This window comes from Lactuca virosa, chromosome 1, assembly GCF_052849685.1.
Source record: "Lactuca virosa cultivar CGN04683 chromosome 1, Lactuca_virosa_CGN04683_v6, whole genome shotgun sequence".
Lineage (NCBI taxonomy): Eukaryota > Viridiplantae > Streptophyta > Magnoliopsida > Asterales > Asteraceae > Lactuca > Lactuca virosa.
Genome location: NC_136426.1, coordinates 253,340,712 through 253,357,512, shown reverse-complemented (window position 1 = coordinate 253,357,512; position 16,801 = coordinate 253,340,712). Strand labels below are relative to the sequence as shown.

General features: G+C 36.6%; 1 protein-coding gene across 1 annotated transcript; it reads right to left on the bottom strand.

The window, feature by feature from the left end:
* Positions 1–13,055: 13,055 nt before the first annotated feature.
* LOC145166111 (two-component response regulator ORR3-like) lies at positions 13,056–15,002 on the bottom strand. The gene is made up of 5 exons (XM_079085049.1): positions 14,799–15,002; positions 14,609–14,703; positions 14,166–14,243; positions 13,708–13,778; positions 13,056–13,491 (listed from the first exon to the last, which is right to left on the bottom strand). Exons 1-5 carry the CDS (start codon positions 14,905–14,907, stop codon positions 13,281–13,283), a joined length of 564 nt encoding a protein of 187 aa, XP_078941175.1. The 5' UTR covers positions 14,908–15,002; the 3' UTR covers positions 13,056–13,280.
* Between the last annotated feature and the right edge of the window lie 1,799 nt (positions 15,003–16,801).

The window sequence follows — 16,801 nt, the reverse complement described above, 5'->3', positions numbered from 1 at the left end:
GGCCCAAGGAAACCCTAATCGAGCTAATAAAACCCTAATGGGCCCAATGAAGCCCAAAGTGACCTAAGAACCCAACCATTTGATTAATGGGCTAGTATTGGGTTGGAAACCCTAATTAGGGTTTGGAAAACCCTAATGCCATGAAACCCTAATTTTGGGAATTGATCGGGACACACACGGGAATTATTTAATAACTTGAAATATTAAATAATAATCATTGGCAAATTAACCTAAGTCAATATTAGACTTATTGGATTAAGTCCTTAATGGGTTTAGTAAGAAACACTTAACCCTAATCATCATTTCATGTGAAAACCCTAATTTTGGGATTATGGGCTTGGACTTATCGGGACCCACATTTGGGCCATTGGAATGGAATTGTGTATTAAGCCCAATCACACCATATGACTTATTTAGTAAAGTGAGAGACTTAATGGATTAAGTCCTTAATGGGTTAAGTGAGAAACACTTAACCCTAATTGTCACCTTATATGAAACCCTAATTTCTTTTGGGCCTTTCTATTGGGCTTTGGTAATTGGATTATTAATGGGCCATCCAAGAATAATCATAAGGACTAGAATATGTTGATGGGCTTAGGGTAAGGCCCATATGAGGGTGTGGGCCCAATTTGGAAAATTGGGCCATATGTTGGGCTTGGGCCCATTACTTGACTTTTGAGCTTTTGGAGTATGAGTTGGACTTTGAACTTGGAACCCAATTATTAATTGGGTATTGTTTGATGTTGACAGTTCGGGAATCTGTCAATCAGCAACTGGAGTGTATCTGCAGGACCTCAGCAGTGCCAGGTGAGTTCTCCTCACTATATCAACAGGGTCTAAGGCACCAAGGCCGGCCCTTTATGGATTGTATTCGGATTATTGCATGTTATGCTTACTGATTTATATCCTGGTAGTTAGGATGGTGATATGCTATGCTTTAGTGACCCGTTTGGGTCGGTATCCTGGTATATAGGATGATGCTATGTTAGTGACCTGTTAGGTCGATATCCTGGTTATAGGATTGTTGCTATGCTTTTTGATCTGTTAGATCGGTTTGACTGTTATATATATACATGCTAGTGTTATATGATGTCTATGTGCACATGATTGTCCTGGTTATAGGATGATGCTATGTTAGTGACCGATTAGGTCTGTATCCCGGTTATTGGGATGTTGCTATGATTGGTGATCTGTTAGATCGGTTTGACTGTTATATGAAATGAGCTAGCATATGATATTTATGTGCACATGTTTGTTTGATTGGGGGTTGGGTTAAGGCGGTCCTGCTTTGTGCTGTAGGCCAACATACCCGGCGAGCGGTCCGGATAGGTTGTAGGCCCTGCGTGGTGGTCCAGACGTTTTGAAGGCTCGAAGAGCAGTCCAGATAGACTGAAGGCCTGTGAGGCGGTCCAGTCAGGCTGATGACTCATTATGCATGTTGTTCTGTATTGGTTATATAATATGGTTATGTTTGTATGGCGTTGGTATTTTGGGGAAACTCACTAAGCTTCGGGCTTACAGTTGTTGATTTTATTTCAGGTATTTCTGATGATCGCTGGAAGGCAAAGGCGTGATCGTGCACCTCCTCATATTTTCATGATTGATTCTGGGGATACTCTGATGTCTGAACTATTTTGAAACAAACTGTAATAACTTAATGGTTTTAAAATGTATTAAAAAGTTTAAATTTGGCTTGAATTTTATGGGTGTTACAAGTTGGTATCAGAGCCTTGGTTTGAGTGAATTGGAGGAACACTTGTGTGAATCCAGTCTCAAATCAAGGAAAGGATTTTAAAATGAATTTTTAAATGGTTTTCAAAATAAGTAAAGGAGGATGCAGGGTGTACGATCAGCCATAGCCAGTAAGTAGACCCCAAAATACCATACAGTTATTTGATTATGTGATATGTTAGAACAACATGCTAGTACCAGGCTAGGGATCTTCAGGAATTGCATGATAGAATTGCCTGATTACATGATGCCAGCTAGCCTAGTGTTTCCTTATATGAGATTGACATCATTACTGTAGTTACTTGTGTATGCATCACGGCTGTATATAATTAAGATCTTATAGCCTGAGAATGTTTGATTTGGCCTTATGTTCTATTCTTATTGATTAGGGCTTAGGGTAGGATCGAATATTCAAAAGTCTATGGGGTCCAGTGTTATGTATGGCTAGCATACTCTAGTGTTGCAGGGTTGGTGGAAGTTTCATGGATGGGTGGGTTGTGTGAGGCCGGGAGGCCAGTTATGAGATATTTAGCATTCCTCTAGGAGTGAGGATTGAGCGCTCGCTATGTTTATGTATATTGTTAGGGTGTTGTGATGATACTTGAGACAAATATGGGTAGGTGTGGAAGGTAGTATGGGCCCGTACTACTGAAAGCACAGGACCCATATGCGTAGCAAGGAAGTCACAACCCCTAGGGTTTGGTTGGGAATTGGCTCTTTGTCATTATATGGGTTATCAGAGACCTTTCTGGTGTGTTACCAGAATGGTAGTTACGAGACGTCTTAAGAGCGGATTCGAGTTAGGATCGGGAGCTGGCAGCCAGGATAGGCCAGCATTGTCAGTGGATCGTGTCGGTGGGATCATCCGGGAGGAGGTGATCGAGATTTGTCCGGGGTCAGATTCTGGAGATGTTTGGGTCTATCAAGACCGCCATGGTTGAATACCTTGATGAGCGCTATGTAGCCATTGTTGAGACGGCTGCCGCAGCAGCTTCAACAGCTGTAACGACGTCAGGGGGAGGAGCTGGTCGAGCTTTTCAGTACCGGGACTTGTTACTGGGGCATATTCTGATGAGTCGAGGGTTGCAGTTACTTGGGATCAGGGAGATGTTCTGTACTTGTTACATTCCGCAGGTTAAGCGGGAGAGTCTAGCACATTAGTTTCTAGATTTGAGGCTTCGGGGGTTTGCTCGAGGCCGGAATGTGAGTCGCGGGGACTCCGGAAAGGAGTAATGATTATGTTCGGCTGGAGTTATGCAGCTGGAATTAGAATGGTTAATTGATAGGATTGGAATGTTGTCTTCCAGGGCAAGGATTTTGCCCTTTCAGTTTTCGAGCTCAAAGGAGTGAGCATACTTGGGACCCTAGGATCAGGTTGTGTTCCAGCTCGGTTCAGTTGGTCGTCGGGATTGGCGACATTAGTTCAGCGCTGATGATCGCAGGTGGTTCAATGTGGCATAAGTGTGTTTTGAGGTCCGGTTCGCCTTGGATCTCTCGTATCGGGCGGTAACGATTGATTGTGCGATCTATTGCACTTTTGGGATTGTAGACTATGTCTTGGGAGTAGTTGTAGCCCGGTTTGGGGCAAAGGTTGTTTGCAGTTCAGCTATGGGAGGATTGTTGGAGCACTTTGGGAAGAAGGGTATTATGTGGGAGGTCTGCGGACAGGGTCCCACAGGATGGTTATTCAACATTATCAGAATTCAGTGGTTTTAGTAAGCGTTATTGATTGGCGAAGGAAAGCGCCAATGGAAGTAACTTGTGGCTGAGATGTTAGTTGGAGCAACTACCTTTTTGACTTCAGGATTTGAGTGTGGGATCATTCGAGCATTAGGGATTGTCGGTTTCACTGGAATTCAAGAAGTGTTCAGCTAGTTCTTAGAAGTGTGTAATCACTTGTGGTTGGATAGTAAAGGAGTACTAATTGGAAAGGTCTGGTTGTCATCAGATCGATCGTTGGAAAGTGAGAAGGCTTGGGAATTCTAAAATTTTCATGTATTGTGAAGACTTAGTTGAATCTAAGTGGGGGAGAATCGTCCCGGAATGCAGAAGCAGGATCGGTTTTGAAAATGGGATAAGTTTTGCATCGTTGTCAAGAAGGAAGACAACCCAAGTGGCTGTTCAGGTTTGAGAGTTGTGTGAGTGGGAGTCCAATAAAACTCCCCGGCATGTAAATCGCGTCTTTTCGATGCTCGATAGCAGAATTTAGGGAATCAGGTTGGGATTCTAGCCATGAGTTACATTCAGTTGTGTGTTAGGTCGAGTGCGTGTTCGACCAGTATGGAAAATGTTGTAAGACTACGGGGGTAGCCGTAGCATTCACTAGCGATCAGGTAGTATGGAGAGTGTTGTAAGACTGTGGGGGTAGCCGTAGCATTCACTAGCGATCAGGTAGTATGGGGAGTGATTTAAGTCTGTGGGTGTAGTCGCAGCGTTCACTAGGTTAGTAGATAGCATGGGCGCGTTGTTAGGACGCGGAAGGGACTGTAGTAACCACCAGTTTGGGTGTGGCAGTGAGGATATGGAAATCCACGGATGGGTTTAAGGGTTCCAAAGATGGATTAGACCAGGTTAAGCCAGTGATAAGACTGCAGGAACGTCACTATAGTTATGAGATCAAGGAAGCAATGGATTGCTTAAGGTTGCTTGTGATGTAAGGCTACCATTGGTCATATAGCAAATCGCTTTTAGCCTTGGATTTGATGACGTCAGGATTTGACGCATGGATCTGATCGGTTGGATCAAGAGGTTGCTAGAGTCGCAGTGGCATGATAACTAGTGACAATTAGTTCCAGGGAAGGATTTCGCTCGAAAGTCGTGTGAGGCAACTATGTAGGAGTCCTCTAGCTCTGCGACCGGGCCGGAACTCGGTATTTCAGATGAGTGTCACTCGGCTGTGGCGAATCAGATGATTTTTGGATGAGATTCAAGGATAGGTCCTTGGATTTCAAGTTATAGGTTAGACCCGAGTTATGTATATAGTGATATTCCAATCTAGGGTATTCCATCATGAGGATGACCGGACCCTACGATTGAGTGGATCTGACGTGTTTAGTATTCCAACCCGAGGGTTGATTGGACCAAACGTGTGTGTGATACGAGGGTATTCCATCCTAGGGATGACTGGACCCGTCGTAGGCATGCCTGGTATTCCAGCCCGAGGCTGTTTGGGCCAGGTATGAGTATTTGTGCTTATGAGCCGGTTATGATATGTATGTGGTTCGGGAACTAAAGGATCATAGTTAGCAGTGTGGGATTTGTGACTCTGTTTTCTAGTGGGAACCTCAGGTTATCAGAAGTTGAGTAGCCAGTTGGGAGATAAGTGCAATGAATTTGACAATAACTTAGTGTGGGCGATCTGTCAGGGAGCCAGACCATCTCGAGACTTCAGATTTCAGATTTAGTAATGTGATCGTATGGCAAGGAATTCGATTATCTTCAGGTTCCAGAACCCTGATAGGGTTGGTTACGGTTGCCTTGGAAAGGATAGGTATGCTTGTAGTTGTGGCCATGAAGTTCAAGTTGTCGGGCGGGTAACGAATGATAAGAAAACGATTTCGAGGACGAAATCAAATTTAAGTGGGGGAGATTTGTAACATCCCATTTAAATAGAATAATTCAATAATAAATCCAGAACCCCGATATGTAATTTTATTATTATTTTATATTATTATTGTCAAACAATTAAATAATAATTAGTGGGATATTGGTTTCGGGGAGCCAATGATATAATTTAGATTTCCGAGGGTTAAAGTGTAAATTCGGTTCTTATTTTCAAAGGGATTTCAGAAGTAAGGGCTGATTGGTAAGATTTCGGATTTCATTTGTAAGTATTTTCAGAAGGAGGGTTTAATTGGTAAATTAGGGATTTATTCTGAAAGAGATAATACAAGGAGGGACCAATGGTGTTATTATGGGAAACGTTTGTGGAACCGGGTATATATATATCTCATTACCCATCAAAACCTAACCCTAAATGCTCCTCATCCTCCAGCCGCCACACTAGCCTCGCCCATCTCCGGCGCCACTACCACCCCGACCACCTAGCATCGCCGAACGCCCCTGTCGCTGGCAGTATCGAACGACAATGGAATCCAGGAAAAACGAGTGCATGCGTATTGATGTCGTTCGCTCGTTGGTTGCTCTCCAGTCGCCACCGCCATCTCCTCCACTGTTGCATTACCCTCCATCCTTATCCCTCCATCTTCCAGCCGCCGCCAACCCCTTCGTCACCGTCATGAGCCACGAACGACCATCTCGTGTCCAACTTCGCTGTCGGGCGTCATGAATGGCCGAGAGGGAACCGCTGAAGATCATTGGAGTTGTTGCCGCCGCAGGTGCTGTTGATGAAGACGAGGACCTCCGACGAGTCCATTCCTCTTCCGTTATTGCTGTCGTTCGAAGCAACCATCGACGTGGGGGAGTTCTGCCGCCAAGGGCCGCCGTTGCTGCCGTTTTCTTGAGCTACTGCCATCGCCACCCACTTCAGTGGGTGTTGGGTTTATTTTTCCGGGCATGTATGTGTGTTAACTGCTGCCGTATGGTGGCAATTTTGTTTCGTATGTGTGGGTGGCTGACTTAGCCGGAATCACAAAAGGGGCCACCGCCACCACCGTGGGAAGGGTGTATTTTAGTGGGTATGTATGGGTACATTTGATATTTACATTGTAATTTGTAACAAAAAAAATGAAATAATGGAAAGAAAGTCAAAACCACCACCTCACGGTGGTGGCTGCCGCCACCGGCCGCCGTGTCGGGTGGCGGTGTGCTTCGCCTTGGTGTGTTTGATTCGTCTGGGATGCATGAAACCCTAGTGGGCCCAATGAAGCCCTAATGGGCCCAAGGAAACCCTAATCGAGCTAATAAAACCCTAATGGGCCCAATGAAGCCCAAAGTGACCTAAGAGCCCAACCATTTGATTAATGGGCTCGTATTGGGTTGGAAACCCTAATTAGGGTTTGGAAAACCCTAATGCCATGAAACCCTAATTTTGGGAATTGATCGGGACACACACGGGAATTATTTAATAACTTGAAATATTAAATAATAATCATTGGCAAATTAACCTAAGTCAATATTAGACTTATTGGATTAAGTCCTTAATGGGTTTAGTAAGAAACACTTAACCCTAATCATCATTTCATGTGAAAACCCTAATTTTGGGATTATGGGCTTGGACTTATCGGGACCCACATTTGGGCCATTGGAATGGAATTGTGTATTAAGCCCAATCACACCATATGACTTATTTAGTAAAGTGAGAGACTTAATGGATTAAGTCCTTAATAGGTTAAGTGAGAAACACTTAACCCTAATTGTCACCTTATATGAAACCCTAATTTCTTTTGGGCCTTTCTATTGGGCTTTGGTAATTGGATTATTAATGGGCCATCCAAGAATAATCATAAGGACTAGAATATGTTGATGGGCTTAGGGTAAGGCCCATATGAGGGTGTGGGCCCAATTTGGAAAATTGGGCCATATGTTGGGCTTGGGCCCATTACTTGACTTTTGAGCTTTTGGAGTATGAGTTGGACTTTGAACTTGGAACCCAATTATTAATTGGGTATTGTTTGATGTTGACAGTTCGGGAATCTGTCAATCAGCAGCTGGAGTGTATCTGCAGGACCTCAGCAGTGCCAGGTGACTCACTAAGCTTCGGGCTTACAGTTGTTGATTTTATTTCAGGTATTTCTGATGATCGCGGGAAGGCGAAGGCGTGATCGTGCACCTCCTCATATTTTCATGATTGATTCTGGGGATACTCTGATGTCTGAACTATTTTGAAAACAAACTGTAATAACTTAATGGCTTTAAAATGTATTAAAAAGTTTAAATTTGGCTTGAATTTTATGGGTGTTACAATGCATTTCTTGGAAGTATTGCTATTCAGTATGCTGTATGTTGTAGGGATCGATTAGATATGTATTCTGGTATCGAGTATGTCACTATGCTATATTTATCTGTTAGATCGGTATCTTGTTATATAGGATGTTACTATGTTGTAGTGCACTGGTGGATCTGTATGTTATATGTGCTTACTGGTTATCATCTAGTGGAGTGCCCTAGGGACTATATGTAGTCATGTAGGATAGCCTGAGAACTCTTGATCTAGGCTTTATTGCATGTTCCTTGTTTGGTTGTGGCTCTAGAGTAGGATCATCTGTTCGGGTGGTTATCTCACCTCTGGGTACTTATGGTTACGCATTTCATGGAGGTTAGCTGGTAGCGGGATTGTGTGTTGTGAGAGGACTAGTCGGCGGTAGTGAGATGTATGATTATTGTTGTCTGTATTATGTGCTTACTTGATCCTTGTTTGTTTATATGTCGACATATGGTAGTGGTGGGTTGAGGCGATGTTGCTTTTTGCTGTAGGCTAAGATACCCGGTGCGGGCCGGCTATAAGCCGTAGGAACGGAGGCTCTGGAAGAGCGGTTGGGTTGAGGCGGTAGGCCAACAAACCCGGGGTATTCCAGCCTGATGGCTGAGTAGACCCGATGCATGCTTGTATGTTTATCGTATGGGGTATTTTGGGGGAAACTCACTAAGCTTTATGCTTACCCAGTTGTTTATGATTTTAGGTATCATTGGTGATTGTGGGAAGGCGAAGGCGGGACTGTACATACTCATCGACAACATTGGGAAGTTTTACCTTAATAAAAATGAAAACTTTTGGTTGTGAAAAATGGGACGTTACAAGTTCAATTTTGAGTAACACACATTAGATATCTAGCTCTCAACACATAAGAGGAACAAATCCCATCTTGACTACATAAGCCTCTTGCATAGTTCACACCATACCCGCAAATGGCTTTTATAATTTCCTGGTTAAAGATCACCATTTGACCATATCTAAGCACAACACTCCGTACACTTAAGTCCCACTATGTATCTCAGGTGTAAAGGATACAAAGATAGTACCTTTAATCAAGTATCACTCATAACTGTGATCTATGAGTTGATCTTGATGCGGTACATTCAATACTAGTTCTCTGACAAGTACATATGAAACTTGGTTACAACCACTTGCCTACTTTCATCTAGTAAGAATCAACCAATACAATTCATATTAGTCTTACTTCATAATTTCACCCACAATTATAACCAACTATGAACTTTTAGAATAATAAGATTATTCATGGATTAAACATGTTAATATAGAACACAACAAGTATTAATGTGATGATCGTATCCCAATATATCAAAACAATATAATAGTTGTTGTCTTAATGTTACAATATCCAAATACTAAATTCAAATCAAAATCATATTTCTAGAATAATAAAGTCCTATAGTTGAAGTGTGATCATTCATACTTAGCTTAAAAAAAGGACTTTATTAATGGGTTTGACTAAATTTAATTTGTGTGAATTCTACGAATACTATCATCTCCATATTTGACTTTACTCTTAGTTGGTGTTCTTTCGTGACATAGAGTCTCTTAGCTTGATTAAGTATACTCTCGAAGTCATAAAGATCTCTATGTGATCCTTGAATGACAAAATTCAACATAGTTTTCAAAGAACCCATTCATCCAATCATATTTGATTTCAACTTCTAAAGTACTAGTGTATTTTTATTTAGTAGATTGTGCTATTATGTTTTGCTTGGACCTCATCCCATCAAAACTTACTCTTCATTTCATAATTTCATAATTTCATAATCCAATTATAATTCATAATTATAAATATCAGTTTTTAAAGTCAGCATTTTATGTAGCTCTTTATATAAAGATCTTCTTCTAAAATGATTATCTCATGTACATTCTATTAGTTCTTCTTAATTACTCTTAAAATGTTCTCAAATTCATCCAATGATTTACCCATGTATTCAATTGGTATCTCATAATATGTTCATATCATAATCATATACCTAGTCTTGTACATAATATGCCATAAATGATGGATTCATTTGCCAAGAAAATAGAATATAAATCATTTCTTTTAGCCCAAACCTATCTGCTAGGTTCTTTTGAGACATACTCAAAATGGTGTCATGTAATAATGCCAAGACTCCTCAAAAGGAATCTTGTATCTTGATCTCTTTCAAGATATTGTTAATTTATGCAAAAGATTTACAACTTTTATTATTTATCTTTATCTGTCTCTATAGATTTTACATTTCAATAATGTATCTTATCATTCCTAAGTCTTTCATTTTAGAAACACTTTCCGAATCAAGATGACGCGCCCTTGCATAGTCAGAATGTAATTTCAAATGATTAAGTATGTCTCATTCATACAAGATTAAGAATATAACTATCTTCCCACTAGTTCTAAGTAAACACAAATGTTATCTTCATTTTGATATAAAAGTACACCTTGTATTCATATATTAAAATGATGATCAAACCTTGAGATGTTTGCTTTATATCCAAAAGTGGATCTTAAGCTTTACACATTTTGCTACGATAACTAGGATTAAGAAAACCTCAATACTAAGCTATATAGACATATTCAAGTAGGTGTATATTAATAAAAATGTTTTTTCTTGAAATCTATTTGCTATAAATCATATTAATAATATGTAGTTATAGTAAATAATATCCTTGTTGATCTAATCATAGCCACTTGTTAAAATGTTTGATCATAGTCAATGATATGAGTATGAGGAAAACCTTTTATAACAAGTCTTGCGAAATTTATATAGATCTCCATGTATATATTCTTTCTAGAAGAATCTCTTACTCCTTTTAGCCTTGCTATAGGGAGGAAGATTAATCAAGAACATACTTGATTATTATACATGGATTACATCTAAATGTTCATGACTCTAAGTCATTTATCATATTCAAGATTTGATATAGCATTTTGGTAGTTTATGGATTTTCTAGAAACCATCAAGAAGAACTCATCAATGAGAGATTCCACATTTCTTAAGTTAAAGATGATTTCTACCATTAATGTGAACAATTTGTATTTGTGAATAACTATTATTCAAGTTCAACAATTCCTTGTTGAAATTAGTGCTAAAAATTGCTACATCCGGCTATGGTTCTTGAGCTGCTTCAAGTTCCATGTGCATACCACTTGCTTTGTCATTAGAAACTTGTTTTCTGCTAACTCAACATTCAGAGGAATAAGATAACTTATTCTTGGTGGGTTTGTATATAAGAATCTAAATGCCCTTTTAGAGTTTTCTACATACATGTAATTTGTTGGTATTTGTATTCAAGATACAATTAATAGTGATTGAAACATAATCCCAAAAAGATTAAATGGGGATATTTCTACCGATTAGAAAGTAAACTATATCAAGTAAAGTTTAATTCACCATTTATTATCACTAAGGCTTTAGATGGCATTACTGGCTTGTATTTCAACTTTATATTTGAAAACTTCAACAAAGGTTTCACAATTATATTTTAACATGAAAAATATAATTATAACTACTATAGTTGTTAATAAAGTTGATTTGGTATCTTGTGCTTAATCTTAGACATTCATTAGGAAGGAAGCCATACATCACATTGTATAGTTCCTTAATAATTAATTTTTCTACGGTTTAGTGAAAATATCATTAAGAATCTTTTATATATAAACAAGATTCACATATATCAAATAAACTATATTATTTGTCTTTAAAGATCCATTTCTTGAAGTTGTAATATGTGCATTTCATTTATAATGATAACAATATCATAGATAAGTGTGATTTAAAACAAGTTCAAGTCAAAAGTGCTTGATATACATAACTTAATTTTATTTATTAAAATATTGATATTTAGTTTATAATTCTATTAAGAGATCTAGTATCGTAAATAGAAGTTAATCATTTCAAAATATGAATATTATCGTTATGAAAAAATGATCAAATAAATAATCAAACATTTAAATAAAATAACTGAGACATATATATATATATATATATATATATATATATATATATATATATATATATATATTTACTATTTAGACATGCTAAATTTAAAACATACATTGTTCCAAAACAAACATTGTTTTATATTACAAGTAATTTATGTTCTAAGCATAAATAATAAACTATACTCCTAGATTGTTGTTCTAACTTGCTTGTGCTCGATTGGTTACTCTTCTGTAAATATCTGCAAACCATTTAAAAATATTAGATTAACATTAAATACCAAGTACTTGAGTGTTTTATGAAAAATATAAGTTCTAGATAGTAGATACTTGAAGTACTAGTCTGTTCAGAATTTCTTATCAGATAAGAGGAACAGTTCCTCTTTTAATGTTCAGTTTCTACATAAAAGAAACAAGATCCATCTATATAAGTCTTATTGGATCACACAAGGAAAGGTCATAGAAACAAAGGAGGAGGGACAAAAAAATCATTAAAAATCTGCATCAAGAAATAATTGAAACCCAAAAGATATATACTGTGACAAATTAAGGTTCTATAGTTCAAATCTTATTTACACATATATGATAGACACAAACTATATACAAATGAAGATTTTCATTGATGGGGGTGGAAATTGCATATATTTATTTCATTTATGTTGTAAATTGGAGAAAATAAAAAACTTAGTGTCAAAATTGCAAATGATTGAAAACTTAGTGTCAAATCCCAAAAAATAAAAACATAGTGAATTTTGCGCTATTTTTTTTTTTTTTTGCTTTTGAATCGTGATCATGCTACGTTAGCAGTTGCAACCGATGACCTGAAGCAAACAAGTCAACTAATCAGAATTGTAACAAATTGAAAACATAATGATTTAATTATAACAGAAAAAACACGGTATCAAATTTGAAAAATAATAATAATAATAATAATGACTTTTGTATCATTTTACCCATTTTTATGCAAGGAAAAGATTCCTAAGGCCCTTTTAGGCCTGAAATCTTGAAGAAAAACAAACTCGGAAGGAAACCGTTCACTAAACTTTTGATTCCAATAGAGCACACTATTCTTAAATTAACACTTCAACCATCTAAGTTAAGTATGTCATCGTTTTAACCCTTCAAAATAAATTCCATTTATTCAATTTTTGTCGCAATATTCTTCTTTTTCATAAAATAAGCACTTAGTTTTATGTTTATTTTCGTTTAGCCATCCAAAACACTTGTGATGTTGCAAAAAATAGAGACATTTACATAAATCATATAAGAGTTGAAGTACAAGGTAACACACTTGTATTCCAAAGATCCTAGAAAAGTAGAGAAGTTAGTTTTTAAATCCTTGTAATATTCAAACTCGTTGTAGTGCTTTCTCATTGTAAATTTGGAACTCCAAAAAAGCTATTTTAACAAAACTACTGGGCTACTAGCTATAAAGATTCATTAGAGGTTATTATCATGTAAGAATTCACACCTAATACCGAATTGACACACAAACATCCCGAATAAAACAAACAAATAACAAATTAAAGATTTGCAATACAAACAACAAGTTTTACGATTACCAATTTATTTTATGATCAATTGTAAAACCCGAAATGTTCAAAAAGATAACATTCAATCATGGGTTATATCCCAAACCCTAGTTTTTTCCCAACTTAATAACACCTCTCCATGACCTTGATGGAACCACATGAATCTTGAACCTCTCATGATGATGATGTGATGATGTCAGCAAGACTTATCCTCAGAAAACATTTGTCTTTCTTCCTCGGACCATGCTTCAACATCATCGTACTTCACTCTAGATTTGTCATTTGAAACACATTCTTCCTCATTGTTGGTCTTCCTCTTGTTCTTTGAGAAGTAGGGTTTCAACTTGTCAACATCAGACAACCGCACGGGTTTCAGGAAAAACTCCTCAGCTCCTTCTTCTAAGCATCTGTTAGAGAGAAAAATTATATTAAGCATCAAATGTCTAAAATACCCTTCAAACATGACCAAATTAAGGAATATAGGGACTCTCACCCCTCCTTACCGCTATGGCAAACATTCACGGACATAAAAATTTTGAAAGTATGGGACAAGACCGAAATAGTTTGTAAAATGAAAATGGACAAGGGTAAAATGGTAATTTGACATGTAAAATCTAAATCACCTATTTATCCTAGCCGGCTCGTTCTCGGAGGACATGATTACAACCGGTATGTCTTTAAGTGATGTTGATTCCTGTAAATATCACAACATTTTATACATTAGTTCATGTTTTCCCATTACACCAACGAAAGGAAAGGTAGATCAAAATGTCCACAACACAATTCATCTACTTTAAATTTTTTTTTGACTTTTATACCCCCTCATTTTAATTGAAAAGGGAAAATCAAAACAATTTTTTTAGTACATAAATCAAAAACATAAGTGATAATATCGAATCAAGTCAACCATCATAATAACCAAGATTTTGGGCATAGGTCGTGTTTAACGAGCCCTAGATCATACATTAATGACTAGAAATGATAAGTTGTTACAAACATGATCTGGATCATATGCGAAAGATTTTGGAAATGAATTTGTGTTTTAGAACAAATACTAACTAAATAAAATCAAAAACCTCACCTTGATCTTTCTCAAGAGTTCAAAACCGGTCATCCCAGGCATACAATAATCCGTAATAATCAAATTCACCTCCACTTCCTGAAATTAATTGAAGAACAAAGCAAAAATCAATATAACGATCAACAAGAAACACAAATATTAAACATGCCTCTACAATCTACAGTCTACAGAACAAAATTATCATTTTGACTTTTGAAAGTCAACCGTAGACTCGTTCAAATTCAGAATTTATATGAGTGCATTTTGTTTTCTTCATCAAATTATTGATATTCCCAAATCAAATTATCAGTTTTTTCGTATAGCACAAAGAAGTAATTCTTGAAAATTTTCAAAATGAAGTATAATTAGTTTATTACTTCATCACGAAAAGTCAAATATAGAATTTGATTGATTAAAGATTCACAGAATGATATACAAAAACAGAAATGAAAGAAGATTCATACTGGTTGACAAGTGTTAGCAGCAAAAGACGGAAGCTTTTCAACATCTTGCAGACCCAAAAACTCCAAGGCCTTACTTCCAGAATCCACAGCAGTAACTGCAATCACAATCACAAAAAATGGTAAATCGAATGAAAACAAAAGGTTTGAATAAAACCCTATTTTAGAAATAGGTGAATAAAAGATGTTTTACCATGATATGAAAAGGTCTTTAGCAGACGTTCGATCAATTTCCTATCAAGATTGCTGTCATCAACTGCAAGAACATGAAGAGGGGCATTTGCGACTGCGATAACACCCATTTTGAAATTGTTTTGAGGATGAAGAATTGGAAGAAGAAGAATTGGGGTTTTTTAAGAGGACCCATTTGATTTGTGGAGGTGGGATTTGAAGATTTTGACAGTTTGGAAAAGAAGATCCGACCAGATATGATTTTCCGAATCGTTTAGGATCTTTTTTGAGTTGATTTTTCAGCAATGGTGAACGAGCACCGAAGTTTCAAATTGTTTTTTATTTTCTTCTAATTTTAGTCAATTTTCAAAATTTTACCCCAATTTCAACATTTCTTTATAGTTTGACCCCAAAATTCAAATTTTATACGTGTGATGTGCATGTGCATATCATATGGAGGAAATCTTTATCTTTTTCTGGTCAATCTTTAGAAAATAAGAAAAGAATAGCAAAAGATCAATCAAGTGATACTTAGGATTTGTGAAAATATTTTTTTTCGATGCTCATATCTTTCACATTTCAAAGTAGCAATTAATATGGAAAGTATATTATAAATTTTACGAATGTTTGGATTCCCGATGGTTTGAAAATCAAGCAATTGCCAAAAATTGCATAAAATCGTGATATAGACGTCATTTACCAATGTTTACACTTCCAACACTTTTAGTATAAATTAATTATTAAGAAACAAATAAACATAATGAAAAGTATCGTAACATAACAAGAATATCAGCAAATGATTTTTTTCGATCGCTAGTGTATAATAAGTTATAACATGAAGATAAATCCAAATATAATTTTGTTATTTAGTGATTGTACTTCGAATGGATCACAAGGGGTGTGGTTAACATGAATACATGATTAAAATATGACAATGAAAAAATACAAAAGAAAATTGATCATTTTAATTGTTATTGGTACATAATGTTGCATAGTTGATTAAAATATGACAATGAGAATATTAAAAAAAAAATTAACAACAAACACGGACCCAACTAATCATATTCCAAAATCTATATATTTAGTTTATTATGATATTTGATCTTTTAACCACTTGAGAATTAAACACACCCTATCACGCTAGACCAAATGCCATTTCATATCAGAACTAATGTGAGCATTATAGCCTAATATACTATTTATAAGTTTTCTAACAAATTTGTAAAAATATTATATTGAATATGAAATTATTCCAACTAGATGAAGGTCACCCGTGCCATTGACACGGGTTTGGTTGGGTCAAGACATTTTTCGTTTTTTAGAGTATCGAATAAAAGGTTGGTACATTAATAGAGTTATAACATCTGCACGTTTAGAGTCATTGAACAGAAGGTTGGTACATTGATAGAGTTATAACATCTGCATGTTTATAAAAGCTTTCTATGAGAAGGTGTATAGACTACAGATTTCTTATTCATAAAACTTGCATAATGACGAACGACTTCTACGTGCATATATGGATCTTTGCATTGGATGCATCTATTAATGTTCTGATTATTATACCCATACAATAACATATTCTATATAACATCAAAAGGGTAAAGTTGGTAATGTATGTAAATAATCAAAGAGAAGAGAATTATTACATGTATAACTGAACCTAAAAAGCTTACCATGAACTAGACAATGAAAACTGACATTTAAGACATAGTTGCCAAGATATACAATTTCCATCTTCAAACAGTCCATCACCAAAGTTTCCCATCTACCTGTTAAACGTTTCACTAAAATCGGACTTTCATAAACAAACAAATCGTTATGTTTTATCAAATTGAATGCATATGCGAAGGTAGTGTTTAGGTTCAGTCAGCTTGGGTGAGGAATCAGTGTAGTCAGCGAAATCAACTTTGGATTGCCTTTTTGAACAACAATTTGTGATCAGATGTCAAGGTTACCAGATTATATTGATGGTGAAAATGAATGTGTTGAATATGTTAGGAGAAATAGTTTTAAGTACTTGGTGTC

Bases quoted from the DNA above. Each gene is read 5' to 3' on its own strand.
- LOC145166111 (XM_079085049.1), bottom strand. From the start codon at position 14,907: ATGGGTGTTATCGCAGTCGCAAATGCCCCTCTTCATGTTCTTGCAGTT. The intron at 14,704-14,798 runs GTAAAACATCTT...TTGTGATTGCAG, and splicing joins AAAGACCTTTTCATATCATG to TTACTGCTGTGGATTCTGGA. The intron at 13,779-14,165 runs GTGAGGTTTTTG...TGATATTTACAG, and splicing joins AACTCTTGAGAAAGATCAAG to GAATCAACATCACTTAAAGA.